Below are 24,099 nucleotides of genomic sequence, written 5' to 3'. Positions count from 1 at the left end.
GAGCAAGCCATAAAGGTTTGACCCTGGCATAAATACATATGCAGTTCCTGGAATATTAGGTAAAATTCCAAGCATTCCTTTTTTGTTCATGTAAATTCTAACTTATATTAAAGAAAAGCAAATTATATCATCTACAAACCTAAGTGTGTTCACTACTACAGAGTTACTTAGGAAACACTTAACCAATCTAGATGCTGCTCTTGAAGACTACTACTTAAGGCAATGGAGATGTTAAGCTGGGGAGTAAGATTTTGAAGGTACTATTTTAAGAGGATTCATTTGGAAGGATGGACTGATAGAAGAACATGAAGTCAGATAAACCAAGAAGGTCCTTTAGCCATCCAGGTATGATGAAGTGACAAGAAGTCAGGTGGTAAAGATTGTGGAAAGGACGCCACAGATACAACACACACCAAAATGGAAAAACTGCTTGGATTTGGTCAGTGGACTGAATAGAAGGCTATAAAATAGAAAGACTAGGCCAGATGGGCTCACTAGGCTTGTGATCCCAGCACTTTGGGAAGCTGAGGCGGGAGGATCACTTGAGGCCAGGAGGTTGAGACCAGTCTGTACAACACAGCAAGACCCCATCTCTACAAAAAATAAAAAATTAGCTGGGTATAGTGGTGTGTGCCTGTAGTCCCAGCTACTTGGGAGGTTGAAGCAGAAGGATCGTTTGAGCCCAGGAGTAAGGCTGCAGTGAGCCTTGATTGTGCCACTGTACTCCAGCCTTGGTGACAGAGTAAGACTTTGTTTTGTCGGGGGGCGGTTTGTGGGGTATATTGAGGGGGGTGAAGAGTCAAATGTAATTCTAAAAATGTAGGATGGGCTGGGTGCTGTGGCTCACACCTGTACCTCCAGCACTTTGGGACACTTTGGGAGGCTGAAGCGGGAGGATCACTTGAGCCCAGGAGTTTGAGATCAGCCTTGGCAACATAGTTAGACCCCTCCCACCATCCTTAGAAAAAAGTAGCTCGGCGTGGAGGCACACACCCGTAGTTCCAGCTACTAGGGAGGCTAAGGTGGACAGATGACTGAGCCCAGGAAGTTGAGGCTGCAGTGAGCCATGATTGTGCCACTGCATGCCCAATCTGGGCTATATAGAGCAAGACCTTGTCTCAAAAAAAAAAAAAAAAAGGATGTAAACTATAGATGGGAAAATAGAAACAGAAACAAAGGAACGATGACGGAGAATAAATTTAGGTTTCAAATGGAAGAAATGACAAGTTTGATTTCAATAATTTTGAGTATGAAGTCACAAGAGATCATTGCAGCACTGGATTTGAGAAAAGAATAGGACAAAAGACCTGAACACAAAAAAAACTAAGTTGATAGCTGGAAATCTTTAAGAAGAAGGTATAAAAAGAAGAGTCAAGGGCTTGGGACTAAATTTTGAAATTTATGTCTCTCTAATATTCAGCAGCAGTTACTGATTGTAGCACTGTTTTTCTTTTTTTAATTTTTATTTTTGACCACTTATCCAAGTTCTATGTAGCACTGTTTTTTTTGAGATGGAGTCTCGCTCTTTCGCCTATGCTGGAGTGCAGTGGTGTGTGATCTTGGCTCACTGCAACCTCTGGCTCCTGGGTTCAAGCAATTCACTGCCTCAGCCTCCCGAGTAGCTGGGATTACAGGAGCCTGCCACCACTCCCAGCTAATTTTTGTATTTTTAGTAGAGATGGGGTTTCACCATGTTGGCCAGGCTGGTCTCGAACTCCTGACCTCAGGTGATCCACCTGCCTCGGCCTCCCGAAGTGCTGGGATTGCAAGCTATGCAGCACTGTTTTTATAGCAAAACACTGGACTAACTACACGTCTATCCACAAGAGACAAGTTGGTTAGTAAATGGCTGTAATTCTATAGATAGAATGTTATGCAGATTTCTGCATACTTATATGAAATGATCTCTAAGATTCACTACGAAAAAAGGGAGATACAGCTATAATATGCTCCTTTTTGGGTAAAGAAAAAGTAGGGGAAATAACATTTAGAAAGAACATGAGAATGTTATTTCTTATTCAAAATAATACACTTTTAAATGTCTAACAAAAAATGTTTTAATAGATCTTCACACCAAGTAATATCACTATATAGGTAAAATAGTGAACCTGCATCACTGTCACTGCTCCATAAGTCACAGCTGTCCAATAGATAGAGCCGACCATTATTCCTGCTGCAGCAAATGGACAGGCTTTTGAGATCAGTCTATCTGCAAGATCCAAGACGTAAACCACTGGACCTATAACACAAAGAAAAGAAGTAAAGGTTCAACACAGGGTGAACTTTTAAAATGACTTGTTTGATATTTTCTATAGATCTAAAATACCTTCCCCCCAACAAGAGACAGGGTCTCACTTTGTCATCCAGATTATAGTGTAGTGGCATGATCATAGCTCACTATAGCCTCAAACTTCTGGGTTCAAGTGATCCTCTTGCCTTGGTCTCCCAAAATGTTGGGATTACAGGCATGAGCTACTACACTCACCCTAAAATACTTTCATGAAGTTGGATGTTTTGATGCTTTAGAAATAACTGTTATAAATTTGATGGGAACCTAGACTAGAATAGTTTAGAATTTCTCAGTCATTTGGACGAATAGCTAAATATTACTTCATACATTCTCGTAAACAGCCTCCTCAAATTACCTTTATTATTGAACCTAAAATTAGAGTCTCAAATATAGTTGCTTCTTATAAAGGAAATAGTCCTCTCACTTTCATCTCTTAATCATACTGGCCACGGTAGAGTGAAATGGTCATTTCAGCTTGCTTCTTCCATCAAATTCCTGGCAACAATTAGATTCTCTCGTATTTGGTAAGAATATCATTTCTCTGACTTCACTCACTGTACACCTTGATACAGTATATAAAGGTAACCAGGGCCATTTTCTTGTATTTATATAAAGTCAATTTATCTCTCTTTGATTTTCAATATGCTATATTTAATTGAATATTATTCTCTAACAAATTTCTTTTTATGATTATGAAGTCAGTTTTTATAGCATTCCAACAGCTGTATGTACCAATTATGTTCTATTATTATATGCTTACTCTGAAATCTGACTACTACTTCCTTCTGAAAGTTATTTGGAAAAGCAGCATTTGGAGGTATTCTGACTGCCACTAAGCCCAGTATAATTTAGCTCCAGAATTTTCCAGAAGAATGGAAGGGTCTCAGTCCTGATTTAAAGGCCAAATATAACTGAATATCTAAGTTTATTTATTTATTATTTTTATTATTTTTTGAGATGGAGTCTCACTCTGTCGCCCAGGCTGGAGTGCAATGGTGCGATCTTGGCTCACTGCAACCTCCGCCTCTTGGGTTCAAGCGATTTTCCTGCCTCAGCGTCCTGAGTAGCTGGGATTATAGGCGTCTGCCACCATACCCAGCTAATTTTTGTATTTTTAGTAGAGACGGGGTTTCACCATGTTAGTCAGGTTGGTCTCGAACTCTTGACCTCAGGTGATCCACCCACCTCAGCCTCCCAAAGTGCTGGGATTACAGGTGTGAGCCACCGCACCCGGCCAGCTATTTATTTTTGAGACACAGTCTCACTGTGTCACCCAGTCTGGGGTGCAATGGCAGGATCTCGGCTCACTGCACCCTCCGCCTCCTGGGCTCAAGTGATCCTCCTGCCTCAGCCTTTCAGGTAGCTGGGATTACAGGCGTGCGCCACCACGCCCAACTAATTTTTGTATTTTTAGTAGAGATGGGGTTTCACCCTGTTGGCCAGGTTGGTCTTGAACTCCCGACCTCAGGTGATCCACCTACCTCGGCCTCCAAAAGTGCTGGGATTACAGGCATGAGCCACTGCATCTGGCCGTAAGTTTATTTTTTTAATTTAATTTTTTTTTTTTTGAGACAGAGTTTTGCTTTGTTGCCCAGGCTGGAGTGCAGTGGCACAATCTCGGCTCACTACAACCTCCGCCTCCTGGGTTCAAGTGATTCTCCTGTCTCAGCCTCCCAAGTAGCTGAGATTACAGGTGTTGTGAGCTACCAAAAAAATATGAAAACTTCTTAGAAATGTGTAAGAATTATTACCTACCTTCTGGGAGCTTATAATCTAAAGGCAAATGCTACACACAAAAACAGTTTATTTTCCCTATACAAATAAATTAACATAGGATTCTGATGATAAAATAATTAAACATGTAAGAACAAAGCATCCATCTATGGATCCTCTGATCAAGACTCCCTGCTGATCACTGGAGCCAATAATATTGCTATGTCACTGTATGAAGACAGACTATACATTGTAAAGTAGAGAGAACATTAGAAGAGATGTCAAAGGACCTGTCATTTATAATACGTATAGCATATTTACTTATTACTGTCAAGCTCTAACTTATATAACATTTAAAACAACGATAAGGTATCTTTTGGGACCAGAGAGATGAAATAAGTCTAATTTAGTGCACACCAACTCTATATCCTCTAATAAATAGTTAGCATTTCTTGAGGGTCTATATGAGACTGTGTGCTGTGCCAAAGGCATTATTACATGCATCATTATTTAATCTCAGAATATAGTGCTGAATTCTCAAAACATACAAATTTGCTGGGTTAAGTTTATAACTCCTTCAGGAAGCACAATAAAAGTCATCTTAGTCACCAAAGATCCCTCAAATGCTAGTAGTAGAAGTTAAAGACAGTAAGTATATATAAAACCTCAGCACTTCAACCTTCGTATTGTTGATAATTCGATTTTTTTCTTTTTTTTTTTTTTGAGACAGGGTCTTGCTCTGGCACCCACACTAGAGTACAGTGGCATGATTATGGCTCACTGCAGCCTTGACCTCCCCAGCTCAAGCGAGCCTCCCACCTCAGCCCCCCAAGTAGCTGGGACCGCAGATGTGCACCACCATGCTTGGCTAATTTTATTTATTAAAAAAAATTTTTTTTTTTTTTGGTAGAGATGGGGTCTCCCTGTGTTGCCCAGGCTGGTCTGGAACTCCTAGGCTCAAGCAATCCTCCCACTTCAGTTTCCCAAAGTGCTAGGATTACAGGCATGTGCCACCATGCCTGGCCTGGTAATTTTTTAATCAGAAAACTGAAGCCATAAGAGAACATTTACCGACACTCTCCAGCACATGTACCCATCAACCAATATTCCACCCATCTGAAGTCAATCCCCTCACTTATGTACTAGATGATCCTATCCCCTCACCAACTCAAGGCCACAGCTCCAGCAATTCTCTCCCACTATCCTACATCATTTCTCCCTACTCTTTACTGGATCCTCATCAAACAAACATGCTATTATTTCTTCCGTATTTAAAAAAAAAAATTAAAACCAAATTCTTTTCTTGAGCCTTTTTGCCCCACTGCTTCATTTCATTGCTCCCTTTGCAACAAAATTCCCCAGAAGAATTGTATATGTTTTATTTTTTTTGAGATGGAGTTTTGCTCTTGTTGCCCAGGGTGGAATGCAATGGCACGATCTCGGCTCACTGCTGTAACCTCTGCCTCCTGGGTTCAAGCGATTCTCCTGCCTCAGCCTCCTGAGTGGCTGGGATTACAGTTATGTGCCACCACGCCTGGCTAATTTTGTATTTTTAGTAGAGACAGGGTTTCTCCATATTTGTCAGATTGGTCTTGAACTCCCGACTTCAGGTGATCCGCCCGCCTCAGCCTCCCGAAGTGTTGGGATTACAGGCGTGAGCCACTGCTCCCGGCCCTCTGTCTCTCTCCTTAGTTTTGAACCCACTCCACCAAAACTGCTTATCAAGATCACTAACAACCTCCATTTAGCCAAATCTAATCTCAGTTTTCCTCTTTTTTTTTTTTTTTTTTTTTTTTTGAGAGAGTCTCACTCTGTCACCCAGGCGGGATCGCAATGGTGTCATCTTGGCTCACTGTAATTTCCGCCTCCTAGGCTCAAGCAGTCCTCTGCTTCAGCCTGCCAAGTAGCTGGGATTACAGGTGTGCACCACCATGCCTGGCTAACCTTTGTATTTTTTGCAGAGATGAGGTTTCGCCATGTTGCCTAGGCTGGTCTCAAATTCTTAGGCTCAAGCGATCTGCCCACCTTGGCCTTCCAAAGTGCTGGGATTACAGGAGTAAGCCACTGGGCCAACCCCAGAACATCTCTTGTTTTTCTTTCTATTTCACTACTCAATTTTCAGTCTCCTTTGCTGGTTCTTTCTCTTTTTTCTCTTTTTAGACATGGAGTCTCACTATTACATTGCCCAGGCTGGCTTCAAACCACTGGCTGAAGTGATCCTCCTATCTAAGCCTCTTGAGTAGCTGAGACTACAGGTGTGTGCCACCATGCCCCTTCTTCTTCTTCTTGACTTCAATGAAGCCCACCCTACGAACCCCTACTTCATCACACTCCCCATTTGATTACCTTGCTCTATTTTTCTTTTTCCCAAAGCACTTATCACATAACATACCCTAATTTACATATTAATTATGTTTCCACTTACTGTAACAGAGGTTGGGAAACTAGGGCCTGTATGCTAAATTCAGACATCTGCCTGTTTTTGTAAATTAAGTTTTACTGGAACATGGGCATATGCAAAGTCTAAAATATTTACTATCTGGTTCTTTACAGAAACGTTTGCTGATTTTTGCATCTGAAAATAAGCTCCAGGCCGGGCGCGGTGGCTCCCACCTGTAATCCCAGCACTTTGGGAGGCCAAGGTGGGCGGATCACCTGAGGTCAGGAGTTTGAGACCAGCCTGGCTAACATGGTGAAACCCCGTTTCTACTAAAAATACAAACAATTAGCCGGGCGTGGTGGTGCGCGCCTGTAATCCTAGCTACTCAGGAGGCTGAGGCAGGAGAATCGCTTGAACCTGGGAGGCAGAGGTTGCAGTGAGCTGAGATGGCACCATTGCACTCCAGCCTGGGCAACAAGAGCGAAATTCTGTCTCAAAACAAAAACAAAAACAAAAACAAACCTCCAAAGGGAAAATGATCTTTGTTTTGATCACTGATCTACCCCAAGTTCCTACTACTCTCAATCATTTGTTGAACTGAATTGTCTTGTACTTGGAACTACCTACTGATGGAGTAAAGCAATATAATTCCATAAAAAAAAATTCAAATATTTGAATGAAAGCATAATTCCTAAAATATAACCCATCACTATTACTTTTATCTATCATGAACAGTGACAGCCTACAGATGTTTGAATTGTTTTTCTTGTTTTTCCTTGGAAGATCTCAGAAGGTTCTAACAAGCTCAATTTTCTTCCTGAATCATTGGGTGTGAATTCTTTAAAAAAAAGTCTTCATATTTCCTCTTTGGAAATTTTCTACTTATCTCTTGTGTTATAGACAAAAGATGTACCAGATAAAATGGAGGCACAGGTTGCATTTTATAGCACCTAATTCTAGTTTTTCTGACAAAATTCTGTCTTGGCTTTTCTCTTAAATTTACTTTGTCTAAATCTCTTAAGGCTTTTCCAGACACTAGTCTAAGATTAGCTTAATATTTAAAAGAAAAGATAAATGCCTAGTGCTAAGCATACCATTTGAATAATAAACTGCCACCCAGGGGAGGTATTTCTGAGAGCTAAAGATTATCTGGCAAGCTATTTGGTGAGTAAGAACAATCACTGAAATCTTTTGGAGGACAGTCTCTAATTCATACTCTTCCTATGAAGTTTATGTGCTACCATCTCATGACTTGGGGCCAGGGGTCGTAAACTTAGGAAAAAAGCAACAGTTACTAGATTCTTATTGCTGTCAGATTACACCACAAAAAGGTATGGGAAGTGGAAAAAGGCAAGACAGCAGCCTTTGAAAACCTTAATTCTGGTGGAGAGGAAGAACTATAATAAATGTACCTTACAAGTTAAATATATAAGGGCGTAAGAAAGTTTCAATATTTTCAAAAGGTATTATTGAATTTTTAATGCCTTAGTGGGCCTCAACACTTATGTTTCTAATAGCACTGTATTTACATAACGAATGGCAACTGAAGCTTTGTATAAATATTAAGTTTTGAAAATCTATTAATTTAAAGGGCACCAGAGAAGCTTGCAATTAGCAGGGAAACTATTACTTCTTTTGTATAATAAAGAGGCTTTTGTAAAGAGAACAACTACACCCTAATATTCTGGCTAAATTCAAGTTTTCACGTTTCAGACATGAATGACATAAAAAAGTGAGCTGAGAACTACTGGGGCTTGTAAGTCAATGTCTACTAAAAAAGAAGTAATCAGTTTTGTCTGGCAGACATTCCAAACAAAAGTAGATTTTTGCTGCCACTGTAATATAAATTAAAATTTATATTTTGGCTGCTAAAGGTACACCTTGGAAGTTAAGAAGTCAATGACTGAAGGGCAGGTAGGTAATACTTAATGTTCAGCATTTGCTGGCATTGCTTATAATAACAACCAGAACTCCTAGAGGCTAGTCAAGTGAAGCTGTTGGAGTGGAGAAGAAACAAAGAAATATGTAACTAGTTGTGATCAATTAGTTGTAAATACCAATGCACTTGGACTGGCAGAGAAACATAATTCTATACTTTGCTGTGCGATAGTTTCTAACACAGAACACGATTTAATGAGCATAAACAGGTACTTTACAAGACAACCTGGTATAAGTTCCTGAGAAAAGTTCCGTTAAGTGGCCAATAATTTATAAAAGAGATTCAACAAGCAAGACAGACTGCTCACAGAAGCCACTCAAGTTCCCATGTTTTTTCTGTTTGCTTTTTGCTTTGCATTGAACTGATTTCGACCTAGACCAAACTCAAACGCCAACTTTCTTTCGAGACAGATTCTCGCTCTATAGCCCAGGCTGGAGTGCACTGGCGCAATGTCAGCTCACAGCAACCTCTGCTTCCCGGGTTCAAGTGATTCTCCCACCTCAGCCTCCCAAGTAGCTAGGACTACAGGCACATGCCACCACACCTAGCTAATTTTTTTATTTTTAGTAGAGATGGGGTTTTGCCATGTCACCCAAGCTGGTCTAGAACTTCTGGTCTCAAATGATCCACCCGCCTCGGCCTCCCAAAGCGATGGGATTACAGGCGTGAGGCACTGCATCCGGCCCTCAAATGACAACTTTCTAAAGCTAAGACACCAATCCCATTTTCAGAGCCATCCAGAAGTACAGATTTTTGAGGCCACTGACAGTTTAACAATATAAACTTTTATCCTTGCTCCAAGTCTTTTTGCTACATGTCTGGAATGTCCTGTCCCTACTTTGATTAAATCTGTATAAAAATCCAACTTCTCAGCAAAGACTAACTTAACTTGATAGAGGCTGACTACCCTACCCTGTCCATGTCCCATGAGGCTTCCTTTACATACTACCCCACAAAATACACTTACCCCTTTGCTTGTGCATAATGTTAGTACTTTATGTTCTTGTTCAATGTTTGTTCAGTTGTCTCAATATCCTTTATGTCTGTCCATGTCAGCATCATCTTAGACTGAAAACTCCCAGGGGGCAAGGGCCATGTCTGTTTAACTCGTTTTGTACAGTGCCTAGGACAGAACCATGTACAGATAGGTGCTTAAAAAATGCTTTTTAATGATGATTGGCATCACTCTCAAGGACCCTCTAGGCCACAGCTATCTCAGCACATGGTACTTGGCAGTATGGGGCACTTTGGCCTGTTCTACAAGGCACTGGAATATAATGGCACAGGACCTAGCCACAGTACTCTGTGGCCAGTACTTGACTCAATCTGTTGTTAAATGGACTTTTTAAGGGGGAAAAAAAGAAGTATTAATTATATGGTCCCAAGCCAACAAATGTGAATTTTATTGAAGATATCAAGTAATACAACAAACTTGATTAAAAGTATGTGGGAGGCTGGGCGTGGTGGCTTATGCCTGTAATCCCAGCACTTTGGGAGGCCGAGGCAGGTGGATCACAAGGTCAAGAGATTGAGACCATCCTGGCCAACATGGGGAAACCCCGTCTCTACTAAAAATACAAAAATTAGCTGGGCATGGTGGCATGTGCCTGTAATCCCAGCTACTTGGAAGGCTGAGGTAGGAGAATCACTTGAACCCAGGAGGCGGAGGTTGCAGTGAGCCAAGATCGCGCCATTACACTCTAGCCTGGGCAACAAGAGCCAAACTCTGTCTCAAAAAAAAAAAAAAAAAAAAAAAGTATGGGGAATCCTAATGAGATAGTAAAGAGTTTTACCTCTTTCTCTAGCATTCCCCACTGTTTTAAACACTACACTTTGGAGGCTAGGTCCAAGAGCCCCAGAAAAGTCGCTTATGTAAGTTTCGTCTCTGATTGACTGCTCTGCTGGTAGTTTGAGATTTTACCACCTTTATGTAAGAACAAACATCCTGCAAACTTACGCTGTAAGTTACTTTGCTTAATAACAAAAGGTTAATCATTAGATTGTAAAGAAAGGATATGTTCTTGGACAACTTTTTAGATAACTAAGTTAATTATATATATTTTATTGTAAAAATGGTATCTTGCTATGCTGCCCCGGCTGGTCTCAAACTCTTGGCTTCAAGTGATTGGCGTCCCAAAGTGCTGGGATTATAGGCATGAGACACCACGCCTGGTCCAAAATAGTATCTGACCAAAAAAAGAAAAAAAAAAAGGACCCACAAACAAACCAACTAACCCAAACAACCCTGAAGAATAAAAGACTTCAGGTCAAAGCAGATGAGTGATTATATATATACATACATATATATGATTATATATAAAAATATATATAGTACATAGTTATATATGCTATATCTATGAATTCATATATTGCATTTCCATGATTAATCACTGAAGATCACCACAGTAGTTCCTTATGATTACATAATTTATGCCAAGGGAAATTTTAAATTTATACTCATAAAATAACAGCCTACAGAATACTTGTGAGCTGTAAGGTCAACTACTAAGTACTTATTAAGCATCTATTGTAAACACATTTTACTATGTATTAAAATAAATGTAAATTATATTTAACACACTAGCTGCTGCCCCCTAGGAGTCTACAATCTAGTTAGGGACAAACAATATACATAAAACAACTGAAAACTTCTAAGGCAAAATTAATAAAGATACGATAGTATGGTACAAACTATACAGACGTTAAGAAAATTTTAGGTAAAGATTATGGGGGGGTAAGGATACAAAGAATTTTTTAAAATTGCTGTTTGTTTTGTTTTTTTTAAATAAATGAATCTTCACCTAAACTTGAAGTCTCTGATGTGAAAAGAAGGCCAATTCCAAGTGAAGAAGAAAAAGCACAACTGAATCAAGGTAAAACCAAGCAGGGCATGCTAAGAAGAGCCTTCTAACTGGAAGTGAAAGACTTTGCTGAAAAAAATCACCACCACCACCACCACCACCAATCATCCTTTATTAACACATAAAAACAGCTGGCAGCACTAATTATGCACATACTACATATATGCCAGTTAATTATATAACACATTGTATTTTTTTTCTTTAAACATATGTATATTTTTCACATTTTCCATGATGATAATATAATTGTTCTTATTAATAAGAAAAACTGTATTTTAGAAAAGAACAATGAGTTATAAATTTCAGGTAACCATTACCCTGAGGAAGGTAACCTGACATCACCACTGAATTTTCTTTTTCCCTGTATATGAGAAGGTTGTGTATTAGGCTCATTAGGCTGTAACAAAACAAGGTGGGTAAGGATTAGGTTGGGTCTGCTGTGTGAATTGGGACAAAATGCCATCTCTGGGCGTCAATTTCTGCATCTGTACAATGAAGATGTTATATATATCAGAGTTTTTGTAAAAATTAAAATAATTCATATGAAGCTCTTAGTACTTAATGTTATGTAGTAACAATCTGTGTCAGCTATTATCTCTTCCAGTTCTAAACTGTATGGTCACCCCAAAATGGTAAACGATGTTAAACATTATAGGACAGTAGAGTAGAAGGCATAATCAAAGACAGCAGATGTCTGAGAAAAAACTTGTGGTATATAGCTCTGGAATACAAATAAGACAATTTCAGGAAATCCTCAGGTGAGAAATAAAGAATAGGTGCCCTTTTCCTTAAAGATCCAGGACAAGGAGCAAAGGAAGGAGTCAAAGGAGCCAAGAAATCTGGAAATGTAAAGAGAAAATGAAGACATCAAGAGAATTTAGATTATCTTGATAAAGAGCAGTTATCCTCCCCTCCTTTTAAAAAAAGGTTTTGGACCATAGTTACATTTTGGACCTGTAATTCAGCTACTTGTATTCATATACAGTGTGTACCCAGAAAGCCTCACACTGTTGAAAGATACTTCTTAAAACTAATCTACTTTTAAGACTTAGGGAACAAGACCAAACATGATCCAGCAGTAAACAAAAGAAACTCTTATTCTGAAGGTATCCTAGTCATTTGCCTCACAAGAAGGTAACCAATGAGGGCTACAAAAGACTAAATGAAGGGCCAGGCATGGTAGCTCATGCCTGTAATCCCAGCACTTTTGGAGGCCAAGGCGGGTGAATCACCTGAGGTCAGGAGTTTAAGACCAGCCTGGCCAACCTGGTGAAACCCCGTCTCCAATAAAAATACAAAAGTTAGTTGGGCGTGGTGGTGGGAGCCTGTAATTCCAGCTACTCGGGAGGCTGAGGCAGGAGAATTGCTTGAACCCGGGAGGCAGAGGTTACAGTGAGCCAAGATTGTGCCACTGCACTCCAGCCTGGGCAACAAGAGCAAATCTCTGTCTCAAAAAAGACTAAATGAGTTCTCTAACTATAAACTTTGACAACAAAGATTATTCAAAGACTAAATCACTATGGAATAGGACTTAGGTTTTTAAATTTTTCTTTATTTTGATCATACATAGGGACTTCTATATAGCAAAGTAAAAAGAAACATTTCTCTGAAGGCTAAGTGTAAATATTACTAGAAACTTTTATTAATATGAAGAGAGTATTTGAGTTCTTAAGTCCATATTTGTTTTTTAGGTAGTGAAATAAGCCAATAATATATTTTATGAGCAGGCAGAAAAGAAACAGGTTGAGTTCATGTGAGTAACAGAAGGCCATGTGGCTAGAGGAAAAACAATGGGGAGTATTTTTACGGAGTAACTGATACCTTGGAATTTATCAGTCAAAAATGTAAAACCCCCATAAAATTGAAGCCATGAAGTTTTAAGTTTGGGGAAAATATATTTCTTACTCTATAGTACCCTTTTACAACCTAAGTATTCTTACTTTAAAATGGTTTAGCCTCCTCACTGATAAAGAAATCTGTATTAAAACTACAATAAGGTATCTTTTCTTAACAGACTGGCTAAAATCTTAGTTTGCTAACACATCCTACTGGCAAAGCATGAGGAAATAGGCACAGTAACATATTGCAGGTGAATACACAAATGGTTCAGCACCTGTGGAAGGAAATTTGGCAATACCCAGCAAAATTCTATGTTCAATTTACCCTCTGACTCAGCAATCTCTTCTTGATTGATAACATAAATTTTCTAAGCCAATAAATGGAGAAAGAATGAAAAAATTAGAATGACAATGTTTTGTATTAATGAAACAATGGATCTAGAGGCAATGAAAAATAAATTATCAATCTCTGCTAAAACCATTAGGTGGAAATGAATAGGCAACTTTATTGAATGGATCAGGCTGATAACACCTATACACACTGATCGGTCTTATCATAAAAAGAAGAACAACTACACATTATGTGCCTTGTGATGTGATGCAGTAAGAAGCACACAAACTATCTATCAGATAGTCCTGTAAAAAAAAAAAAAAAAATATATATATATAGTAACCTCACTGACAAGATCTAAACACCAGTTTACACAAAATGCAGGGGATAGGGCAACATATTAAACAGCCAAGTGTTCGTAGTGTATGAGCATAACAAAGCCCAGGAAATGAGAAATTCTATCATAACAAAAAAAGGAAAAATGTCTAATATAAGTCTAATCAGAGTTCTACAAAATGAGAATGGAAAGAATGGGGGAAAAGCAATATCTGAAGAGATAAAAGCCGAGACTTTTCAAGAATAACCACTTAGGTAGAGAAATAAAGCATAAAACTTAAAGGAAAAAGTAGGACAAATAGAATGCACAAAATCTGATGATAAAAATCCAGCTATATCGGTATCACAATAAATGTAAAAAAGAACCCAAAAGAATTAAAAATAAAAGGATGAGAAGAGATAAACAGGGCAAAATCAACACCACCATTGAAAAAGCTGGCAAAAAAGGGCAAAAAAAAAAAGTAACTTTACAGTGGAGAAATGTGGCAAACACTACAACAGCCAAATAATCAAGGTCATAGCCAAGAGGAGTGTAAGGAGACATGACTAAATGTAATGTGGTATCTTGGATAAGATTCTGGAACAGAATAAAGACACGTGAATTACATTTAGTCATGTCTCCTTACACTCCTCTTGGCTATGACAGTTTCTCAGACTTCTTTGCTTTTGATGACCTTGACAATCTTGAGGAGTACTGATCAGGTATTTTGTATACTATCCCTCAGCTGGAATTTGTCTGGTGTTTTTCTCATTATTTCTTGGAGTTAGGAGTTTCAGGGAAGAAGACCAGAGAGGCAAAGTGCAATTTTCATTGCATCAGATCAAATGTACATAATACCTACATGAATCATTACTGGTGATAATGACCTTGATTATTTGGCTGTTGTAGTGTTTGCCACATTTCTCCACTGTAAACTTACTTTTTTTTTTTCCCTTTTATGCCAGCTTTTTCAATGGTGTTGTTGACTTTGCCCTGTTTATCTCTTCTCACATGAAACTGCGATATATTCCTTTTCCACAAATGAAATATTTCATAATAAAAGAGAAAAAAATACCTGAGTGAGCATTCTGCTGAGCTTTGGTCAATGCTAAGGCAGCAGACATAACTATTCTGTGTATTGACAGCAGCACATTGGCAAAGGCAATGGGGAAGCAGGCACTCCAATACACCGTTGGGAGATTAAATGGGTGTAATCTCTACAAAAGCCAATTATAGGATATCCATTATGTTATAAATGCACATACCTTTGACCCAGTAATTCTATTTCTAGTCATTTATCTTACAGATATATTTGCACACGTGCATAAAATTTTTTCCCAAAGTTGTTTATGAAAGCACTGTCTGTAACAGTGAAAGACTGGAAACAAGGCTGTATGTCCTTCAATGGAGGAAGACTGATTATGTAAGTAATCATACATCTATGTATGAACACAGCTGTTTTTTTTTAAAAGCTCTTTATCCAGGCTACTTTTAATAGAAAAAAAAAAAGCTCTTTATACATGAATACAAAATGGTATCTATGATATACTGCTAAGAAAAAAAAAAAAAGTTTAGGCAACCTTGCCCTCTAGTTTCTGATGTGTTCAAATGATAGGAGAGACCAGAACATCTGAGAGTGGTAAAAGTGTTAAAGAAAGTTTTTTTCCCTGGTTCCCTCATTGCAAGTAGCTTGCAAGTAGCTTGCTAATCCCTGGGTACTTCCCTATCCCTTGATGTTCCTTTAACTCTTACGTTTGTAGATTCTGTATAAGTGTAGGGAGAAAGGGAGAGGAGAAGAATGAAGGAGAGAGAGAGAAGAAAAAGAGAAACAAACTGCAATGAAATACCAGAAATTTATAACGATAGTTATAATTTATAACCAAGTAAGAAAACTTACTTGGCACCATGGCTGGCAGACATAGTAGAAAGACTTTTCATTAAGTATCCTACTGTATCTCGTGTCTTTGAATTTTTGACTGTGTCAATGCATTACCTGGGGGAAAAAATATAAACTTAAACATCAAATGAGTTAAAAAAAAACTGCTTATGAGATATTGTAGTTGCTCCATCTTCTCTTTGATGTATTTGCTATTCCTTTCCATTTCTAGCAAAGCAAATATCAACAAAGAAAAGAGAACAGGCAATTTGTTAGTGCAAGCACCTAGCTATCATTTTGCTTTTTGGCAATACACTTCTCTTTCAATTCTAGTGGTACCAACTCATAAAATTTTTGTTACTTACACATCATTTGTGTAATTTATTAACAGTATCTCAAATTAATTCAAATTCACATTATCTCTATTAGTTCTTATGGTACTTGAAACTACTTATCCATATGTGGCCTGGCAGCTGACTCACTGAGTGACAGTAACAAGAAATTTGCCAATGTAAAATTCTGGCTCCTTGCTTTATTTGCTGGAAGCCCATGGGCTTCCATTACATAAATTTGCTGGGTCTACTTCTTATCTACAAACTGAGGACAATATCTATTACGCAGAGCTTTTGAGAGGTTTAAATAATAGGCAAAGTGATCGACATAGTGCCTAGAATGAAACAGAGAATGGAAGAATAGGCAACAGGGGCCTATTAGCAAATGATAGCTATTGATATTTATTGTAAAATAAAATAGTTACAACTATTAATTTTATATCCTAGATTCTCTAGGAAGGTTTCTCCCAGGAATTGGTCCTATTCATCCCTAGTGAAAATCTTTCCCTTCTAAGCATTTACACTCCACTTAACATTTGACAACCACTTTTTGAGGATGGTTACTGGTAAAATTCTATATAAGAAGTTTCAATTAATGTTTAGTTATAAGAGCAACAATAAAATAAGAGTAGCTGGGCACGGTGGCTCATGCCTGTAATCCCAGAACTTTGGGAGGCCAAGGCAGGCGGATCACTGGAGGTCAGGAGTTTGAGACCAGCCTGGCCAACATGGTGAGACCTCATCTCTATTCAAAATACAAAAAATTAGCCAGGTGTGGTGGTGCACACCTGTAATCCCAACTACTTGGGAGGCTGAGGCAGGAGAATTGCTTGAACCTGGGAAGCAGAGGTTGCAGAGAGCCGAGATCGTGCAGCTGCACTCCAGCCTGTGTGACACAGCAAGACTCCATCTCAAATAAATAATACACAAATAATAAAATAAAGATGACAAAAACTTAACTTGAAAACTAAGAATTTACTCTTAATGAAATATAAGAGAGCTGAAATGGCTATACGAATATTGGTCAAGGGATTTTTATGACAAAATTGCAATTAGAAACAAAAAAGGATATTTTATAATGGTAAAGGGACAATCCATCAGGATGACGTAACAATTGTAAATATGTGCACTTGACCTAACAATTATAAATATGTGCACTTAACAGAGCGCCAAAAAAAGTAAAGACGTATGGAACCAGAGGAACAGGCAATTTAACAGTAATTGGAGACTTCTATGCCCCACTCTCTCTCTCTTTTTATCTAAGACACAAGGTTTTACTCTGTTGCCCAGGCTGGCGTGCAGTGGTGCAATAACAGCTCGTTGCAGTCTCAAACTCTTTGGCTCAGGCAATCCTCCTGCTTCAGCCTCCTGAGCTAGCAGAGACCACAGGCATGTGCCACCATGCCTGGCTAAAGTTTTTTTTTTTTTTTTTTTTGTAGAGACAGGGTCTCACTATGTTGCTCAGGCTGGTCTTGAACTCCTAGGCGCAAATGATCCCCCTGCCTCGACCTTCCAAAGTGCTGGGATTATAGGCACAAGCCACCACTCACCACTCTACTTTAAATAATAAACAGGTAAAAGATAACAAGGAAATAGAATACTTGAAAATACCAGAATCAACTAGACATTTATAGAATACTCCAACAGCAGCAGAATACATGTTTTTCTCAAGTGCACATGGAACATTCTCCAGAATAAACCTATGTTAGGCCATTAAAAAAAGTTTTAATATAGTTAAAAAATCAGACAGAGTACACTCTCTGATCACAATGAAATAAAAAAAATCAATAACAGAAGGACATCTGGGAAATTTACAAATATGTGAAAATTAAACACCACATTCCTAAATAATCAGTGAGTCAAAGAAGAAATCACAAGAAAAATTAGAAAATATTTTGAGATAAATGAAAACCCAACAAAAATTATGATATACAGTTAAAGCAGTGCTTAGAGGAAAATTTCTAGTTGTAAATGACATTAGAAAATGAGAGGCCGGGTGCGGCATGAGGTCAGGAGATCAAGACCATCCTAGCTAACACAGTGAAACCCTGTCTCTACTAAAAATACAAATAATTAGCCGGGTGTGGTAGCGGGCGCCTGTAGTCCCAGCTACTCGGGGGGCTGAGGCAGGAGAATGGCGTGAACCCAGGAGGCAGAGCTTGCAGTGAGCCAAGACTGCACCACTGCACTCTAGCCTGGGCAACAGAGCGAGATTCCGCCTCATAAATAGATAAATAAATAGAAAGAATGAAAGAAAAGGAGAAAAGATTAAGAGAATGAGAAGACAAGCAAGGAGAAAAGATCTGCCCAAGACATCTGACAAAGAACTTTTATCCAAAATATCCAAAGAACTCTTAAAGGTCAACAATGAGAAAACTATCACTCTGATTTTAAAAATGAGCAAAAGACTTGTACATCTCATCAAAGAAGATATACAGATGGCATATAAACAAATGCAAAGATGTTTCACATCATATATCATTAGAAAATTACAAATTAAAATGAGATACCACTATACATCTATCAGAATGACCCAAATCAAAAACACTGGCAAGGATGTGGAGCAACAGGAACTCCCATCCATTGCTGGTGAAAATGCAAAATGGTACATGGTACAGCCACTTTGGAGGATAGTTTCAAGGCTTCATACAAAACTAAACACAGTTGTATCATACAACCCAGCAATCATGCTCCTTGGTATTTACCCCAATGAGTTGAAAATTTATGTCCACACAAAATCCTGTACATGGATGTGTACAGCTTTATTCATAATAGCCAAAACTTGGAAGCAATCAAGATGTCTTTCAGTACATGAATGGATAAACTGTGGGACATCCAGACAATGTAAGAGTATTCAGTACTAAAATGAAATGACCTATCAAGCTACAAAAAGACACAGAGGAAATTAAATGCATGTTACTAAATGAAAGACAATCTGAAAAGGCTACATACTGTACGAGTCCAACTATATGACCTTGTGGAAAAGGAAAAACTATGGAGAAAGAAAAAGATGTATGGTGGCCAGGAGCTCGGGGAGGGACGAACAACAGATGGAGCATAGAGGAGTTTTAGGTCAGTGAAACTATTCTGTATAATACTATAATGGTGGATACATGTCATTATACAGTTGTCATAACCCAGAATGAACCCTTTATACATTATAAATCATACAGTTGCCAAAACCAAGAGTGAACCCTAATGTAAACTATGGACACTCTGGGTGGTAATGATGTGTCAACTTAAGTTCGCTGACTGTAAAAAATGTAACACTCTGGTACAAGATGTTGATAGTGGGGAAAGCAGTGAGCACTCTGTGTGTGTGTGTGGTCAGGGGTGGAGGCTGGCATATGGTTTACTGTGAACCTAAAAAGGCTCAAAAATCTATTTAAAAATAACAAAAACAGAAAGGGGCTGGGTGCAGTGGCATACACCTGTAGTCCCAGCTAACCAGGATACTGACACAGGAAGATCACTTGAGCCCATGAGTTCAAGGCTGCAGTGTACTATGATGCACCTGTTAACAGCTACTGCACTCCAGCCTGAGCAACATGGCAAGACTGAAAAAGAATAAAGAAGGTGGCTGGGGACCGGTGGCTCACGCCTGTAATCCCAGCAGTTTGGGAGGCCGAGATGGGCAGATCACGAGGTCAAGAGATCAAGACCATGCTGGCCAACATGGCCGTCTCTACTAAAAATACAAAAATTAGCTGGGCGTGGTGGTGCACGCCTATAGTTCCAGCTACTCAGGAGGCTGAGGCAGGAGAATTGCTTGAACCCAGGAGGCGGAGGTTGCAGTGAGCTGAGATCACGCCACTGCACCCCAGCCTGGCGACAGGGCGAGACTCCGTCTCAAAAACAAAGGAAAAAAAAAGGGCTAGATGTGATGGTGCACTTTGGGAGGCCTAGCTGGGCTGATTATTTGAGCTCAGGAGTATGAGACCAGCCTGGACAACATGGCAAAACCTTGTCTCTATGAAAAAAAAAAAAAAAAAAAAAAATTAGCTGGGTATGGTGATGAGCACCTGCAGTCCCAGCTACTTGGGAGGCTGAGGTGGGAGGATCACTTGAGCCCAGGAAGTCAAGATTGCAGCAAGCTGAGATTGTGCCACTGCATCCCAGCATGTTTGACAGAGTGAGGCCTTGTCTCGAAAAAAACAAACAAAAGGACAAAAAGAAAGATCCCAAGTCAACTAATCTTCTACCTTAAGAAACTAAAAGGAGAAAAGCAAACTAAACCCAAACCAAGCAGAAGGAAGAAAGGACATAAATATTAGGGCGGATAAAAATGAAACAGAGAATGCAAGAATATAAAGAAAAAACTCTGACAAATCTTTTTTTTTTTTTTTTTTTTTTTGAGACGGAGTTTCGCTCTTGTTGCCCAGGCTGCAGTGCAGTGGCATGATCTCGGCTCACTGAAACCTTCGCCTCCTGGGTTCAAGTGATTCTCCTGCCTCAGCCTCCCAAGTAGCTGGGATTACAGGCACCCGCCACCATGCCCGGCTAATTTTATATTTTTAGTAGAGATGGAGTTTTTCCATGTTGGTCAGGCTGGTCTTGAACTCCCAACCTCAGGTGATCCACCCGCCTCGGCCTCCCAAAGTGCTGGGATTACAGGCATGAGCCACCACGCCTGGCCAACCCTGACAAATCTTTAGCTAGACTGACCAGAAAAAAAGAGAAGATTCAAATGACTAAAATCATGAATTAAGGAAGGGGCATTACTACCAATCTTACAGAAATTAAAAGGATTATTAAAAAATACTATAAATAACTATATGCCAACAAATTAGATAATATACATGAAATGGACAAATTTGTATGATACAAACTATCAAAACTAATTCAAGAAGAAATAGAAAATCTGAATAGACCTGTAAGTAGTGAGATTGAATTAGTAATTATAAAATTTTCCATGAAGAAAAGCCCAGGACGAAATGGCTTCACTGCTCCCAAACATTTGAAACACCAATCCTTCACAAACTCTTCTAAAAATCATAAAGGAGGGATCACTTCTCAACTTATCCTATGAGCCAGTATGATTCCAGCACCAAAACCAAAGATATCACAAAAGAACTACAGACCAATACCCATTATGAGTACAGACACAAAAGTTTCCAACAAAGTACTAGCAAACATGACCAAGTAGAACTTATCCCAGGAACCCCAGGCCAGTCTAATATGAAAATCAATCAATGTAATATGCCATATTAATAGAATACAGAACAATACTCACATGATTATCAATAGACAGAAACAGCATTTGACAAAATCCAACACTTTTTCACGACAAAAGCCCTCAACAAACTACAAACAGACGGGACATCCTCAACCTGATAAAGGCCATCTCTGAAAAACCCAGTTAACATACACTCATGTGTTACTCAATGATGGGTATCCACACACAGGGATAAATGTGTCCTTAGGCCATTTTATAGTTTTATGCACATCACAGAGTCGGTATGGTGTAGCCTATTTACACACCTAGGCTATATGGTATAGCCTACTGCTCTTAGCCTACAAACCTGTACAGCATGTTACTGTATTGAATACTGTAGGCAAATATAATACAATGGTATTTGCGTTCCTAAACACAGGAAAGGTACAGTAAAAATATGGTATAAAAGATAAAAGATGGTATACCTGTATAGAACACTTAATCATGAATGGCGCTTCCAAGGCTGGAAGTTTGGAAGTTGCTTTGGGTGATTCAGTGAATGGGTGATGAATGAATGTGAACGCCTAAGACATTACTATACACTATTATAGACTTTATACACATTGTACACTTATTACACTGAATTTATAATTTTTAATAATAAATTAACCTTAGCTTACTGTAACTTTTAAACTCTATACACTTTTAACTTTAACTTTGACTCTTTTGTATTAACAGCTTAAAACACATATTGTACAGTTGTGCAAAAAATTTTTTATCCTTATTCTATAAGCTTTTTTCTATTTTTAAAATTTATTATTCTTACTTTTTAAACTTTTTTGTTAAAAACTAAGACACAAATACACACATAAGCCTAGGCCTACACAGAGTCAGGATCATCAATTAATATCACTGTCTTCCATCTCTACATCTTGTCCCACTAGAAGGTCTTCAGGGGCAAAAACAAACATGAAGCTGCTATCTCCTATGAGAATAATGCCTTCTTCTGAAACACCTCCTGAAGGATATGCCTGAGGCTGTTTTACAGTTACTTTTTAAGTAAAAGAAGTATATTCTAAAATAATGATAACAAGTGGTTGGGTATGGTGGATCATGCCTGTAATCACAGTGCTTTGGGAGGCCAAGGAAGGAAGGTCCCTGTAAGTCAGAAGAGAGAAATCAGCCTGGGCAACAAAGCACGACTGTGTCTCTACAAAAAATAAAAAAAAATTAGCCAGGTTTGGTGGCATGCACCTGTAGTCCCAGCTATTTGGGAGGCTGAAGCAGGAGGATCACTTGAGCCCAGGAGTTCAAGATTACAATGAGCTATGATCATGACACTGCACTCCAGCCTGGGTGACACAGTAAGACCCTGTCTCTATATTAAAAAAATTTTTTTTGCAGTAAGCTGAGATCGCACCACTGCACTCCAGCCTGGGCAACAGAGTGAGACTCTGTCTCAAAAAAAAAAAAAAAAAAAAAAAAAAGAAAAGAAAATTTTTTTTTTTGGCCAGGTGCAGTGGCTCATGCCTGTAACCCCAACACTTTGGGAGGCCAAGACGGGCAGATCATGAAGTCAGAAGCTCGAGACCAGCCTGATCAAATAGTGAAACCCCGTCTATACTAAAATACAAAAATTAGCTGGGCACGGTGGCAGGCGCCTGTAATCCCAGCTACTCAGGAGGCTGAGGCAGGAGAATCGCTTGAACCTGGGAGGCGGAGGTTGCAGTGAGCCGAGATTGCACCACTGCACTCCAACTTGGGCGACAGAGTAAGACTCCCTCTCAAAAAAAAACGAAAACAAAAACAAAAACAAAAAAAACACAAACTTACAAAATTTTTAAAAAGTAATGATAAAAAGTAAAGTAGATACATAAACCAGTAACACAGTCATTTATTACCAAGCATTATGTACTGTATATAACTGTTACATGTTATACTTTTATATGACTGCCAGTACAGGTTTGTTTATACCTTCATCACCACAACCAGGTGACTAATGCATTGCACTACTATGTTACCACAGCTACAATGCCACAAGGTGATGGGAATTTTTCGACTCAATTATAATCTTAGGGGACCACCACTGTGGTCGTTATTGACTTAAACATTAAGTACAGTGTACTACGGCTATCAATGGTGAAAAGTGGTCAGGCACAGTGGCTCACGCCTGTAATCCCAGCACTTTAGGAGGCCGAGGCAGGTGGATCACCTGAGGTCGGGAGTTTAAGACCAGCCTGGCCAACATGGTGAAACCCCATCTCTACTAAAAATACAAAAATTAGCCAGGCGTGGTGGTGGGTGCCTGTAATCCCAGCTACTTGGGAGGCTGAGGCAGGAGAATCATGTGTACCAACCTCTGCAGTAGGCAGAGGTTGCAGTGAGCCAAGATTGTGCCACTGCACTCCAGCCTGGGAGACAAGAGAGAGATTCCATCTCAGAAAAAAAAGATTGGATGATTTCCCCCTAAGAACAAGAACAAGATAAGGATGTCTTTTTTTGTTGTTGTTGTTCTTTCTCGCTCCCTTTATTGTTTGTAGCTGTGACCTCAGGTGCACACCACCATACCTGGCTAATTTTTTGCATTTTTTTGTAGAGATTGGGTTTTGCCATGTTGCCCAGGCTCTTCTCGAACTCCTGGGCTCAAGCAATTTGCCTGCCTTGTCCTCCCAAAATGCTGGGATTACAGTTGTGGGCCCCTAGCCTTTTTTTTTTTTTTTTTTTTTTTTTTTTTTTTTTTTTTTTTTTTTTTTTTGAGACAGGGTCTCACTCCAGTTGCCCAGGCTGGAGTGCAGTGGCATTTTCTTGATTCACTGAAACCTCTGCCTCTCGGGTTCAAGTGATTCTAGCGCCTCAGCCTCCTGAGTAGCTGGGACTATAGGTGTGCTCTTAGACCCGGCTAATTTTTTGTATTTTTAGTAGAGATGGAGTTTTGCTATGTTGCCAAGGCTGGTTTCAAACTCCTGGACTCAAGCAATCTGCCTGCCTCAGCCTCCCAAAGTGCTGGGATTACAGGTATGAGCCACAGCTCCCAGCCAAGGATATCTGCTTTCATCACTTCTATTTAA

The 24,099-nt window shown here is 39.2% G+C and overlaps 1 protein-coding gene and 1 long non-coding RNA gene across 2 annotated transcripts in view; both read right to left on the bottom strand.

Moving 5' to 3' along the window:
• The window catches only part of MARCHF5 (membrane associated ring-CH-type finger 5), a 62,359-nt gene that overhangs the window by 11,187 nt on the left and 27,073 nt on the right, over window positions 1-24,099 (bottom strand). The window contains exon 3 of the mRNA XM_002820985.6: window positions 2,109-2,239. Coding sequence (XP_002821031.2) covers window positions 2,109-2,239 — 131 coding nt within the window. The remainder of the gene's footprint in view (window positions 1-2,108; window positions 2,240-24,099) is intronic.
• LOC134762067 (uncharacterized) lies at window positions 5,768-22,478 on the bottom strand. The gene is made up of 2 exons (XR_010141597.1): window positions 15,566-22,478; window positions 5,768-9,445 (listed from the first exon to the last, which is right to left on the bottom strand). It is a non-coding gene; the product is annotated as an uncharacterized LOC134762067 (long non-coding RNA).

Source organism: Pongo abelii, chromosome 8 (genome assembly GCF_028885655.2).
Source record: "Pongo abelii isolate AG06213 chromosome 8, NHGRI_mPonAbe1-v2.0_pri, whole genome shotgun sequence".
Lineage (NCBI taxonomy): Eukaryota > Metazoa > Chordata > Mammalia > Primates > Hominidae > Pongo > Pongo abelii.
This window is presented reverse-complemented; position numbering and strand designations above follow the sequence as displayed.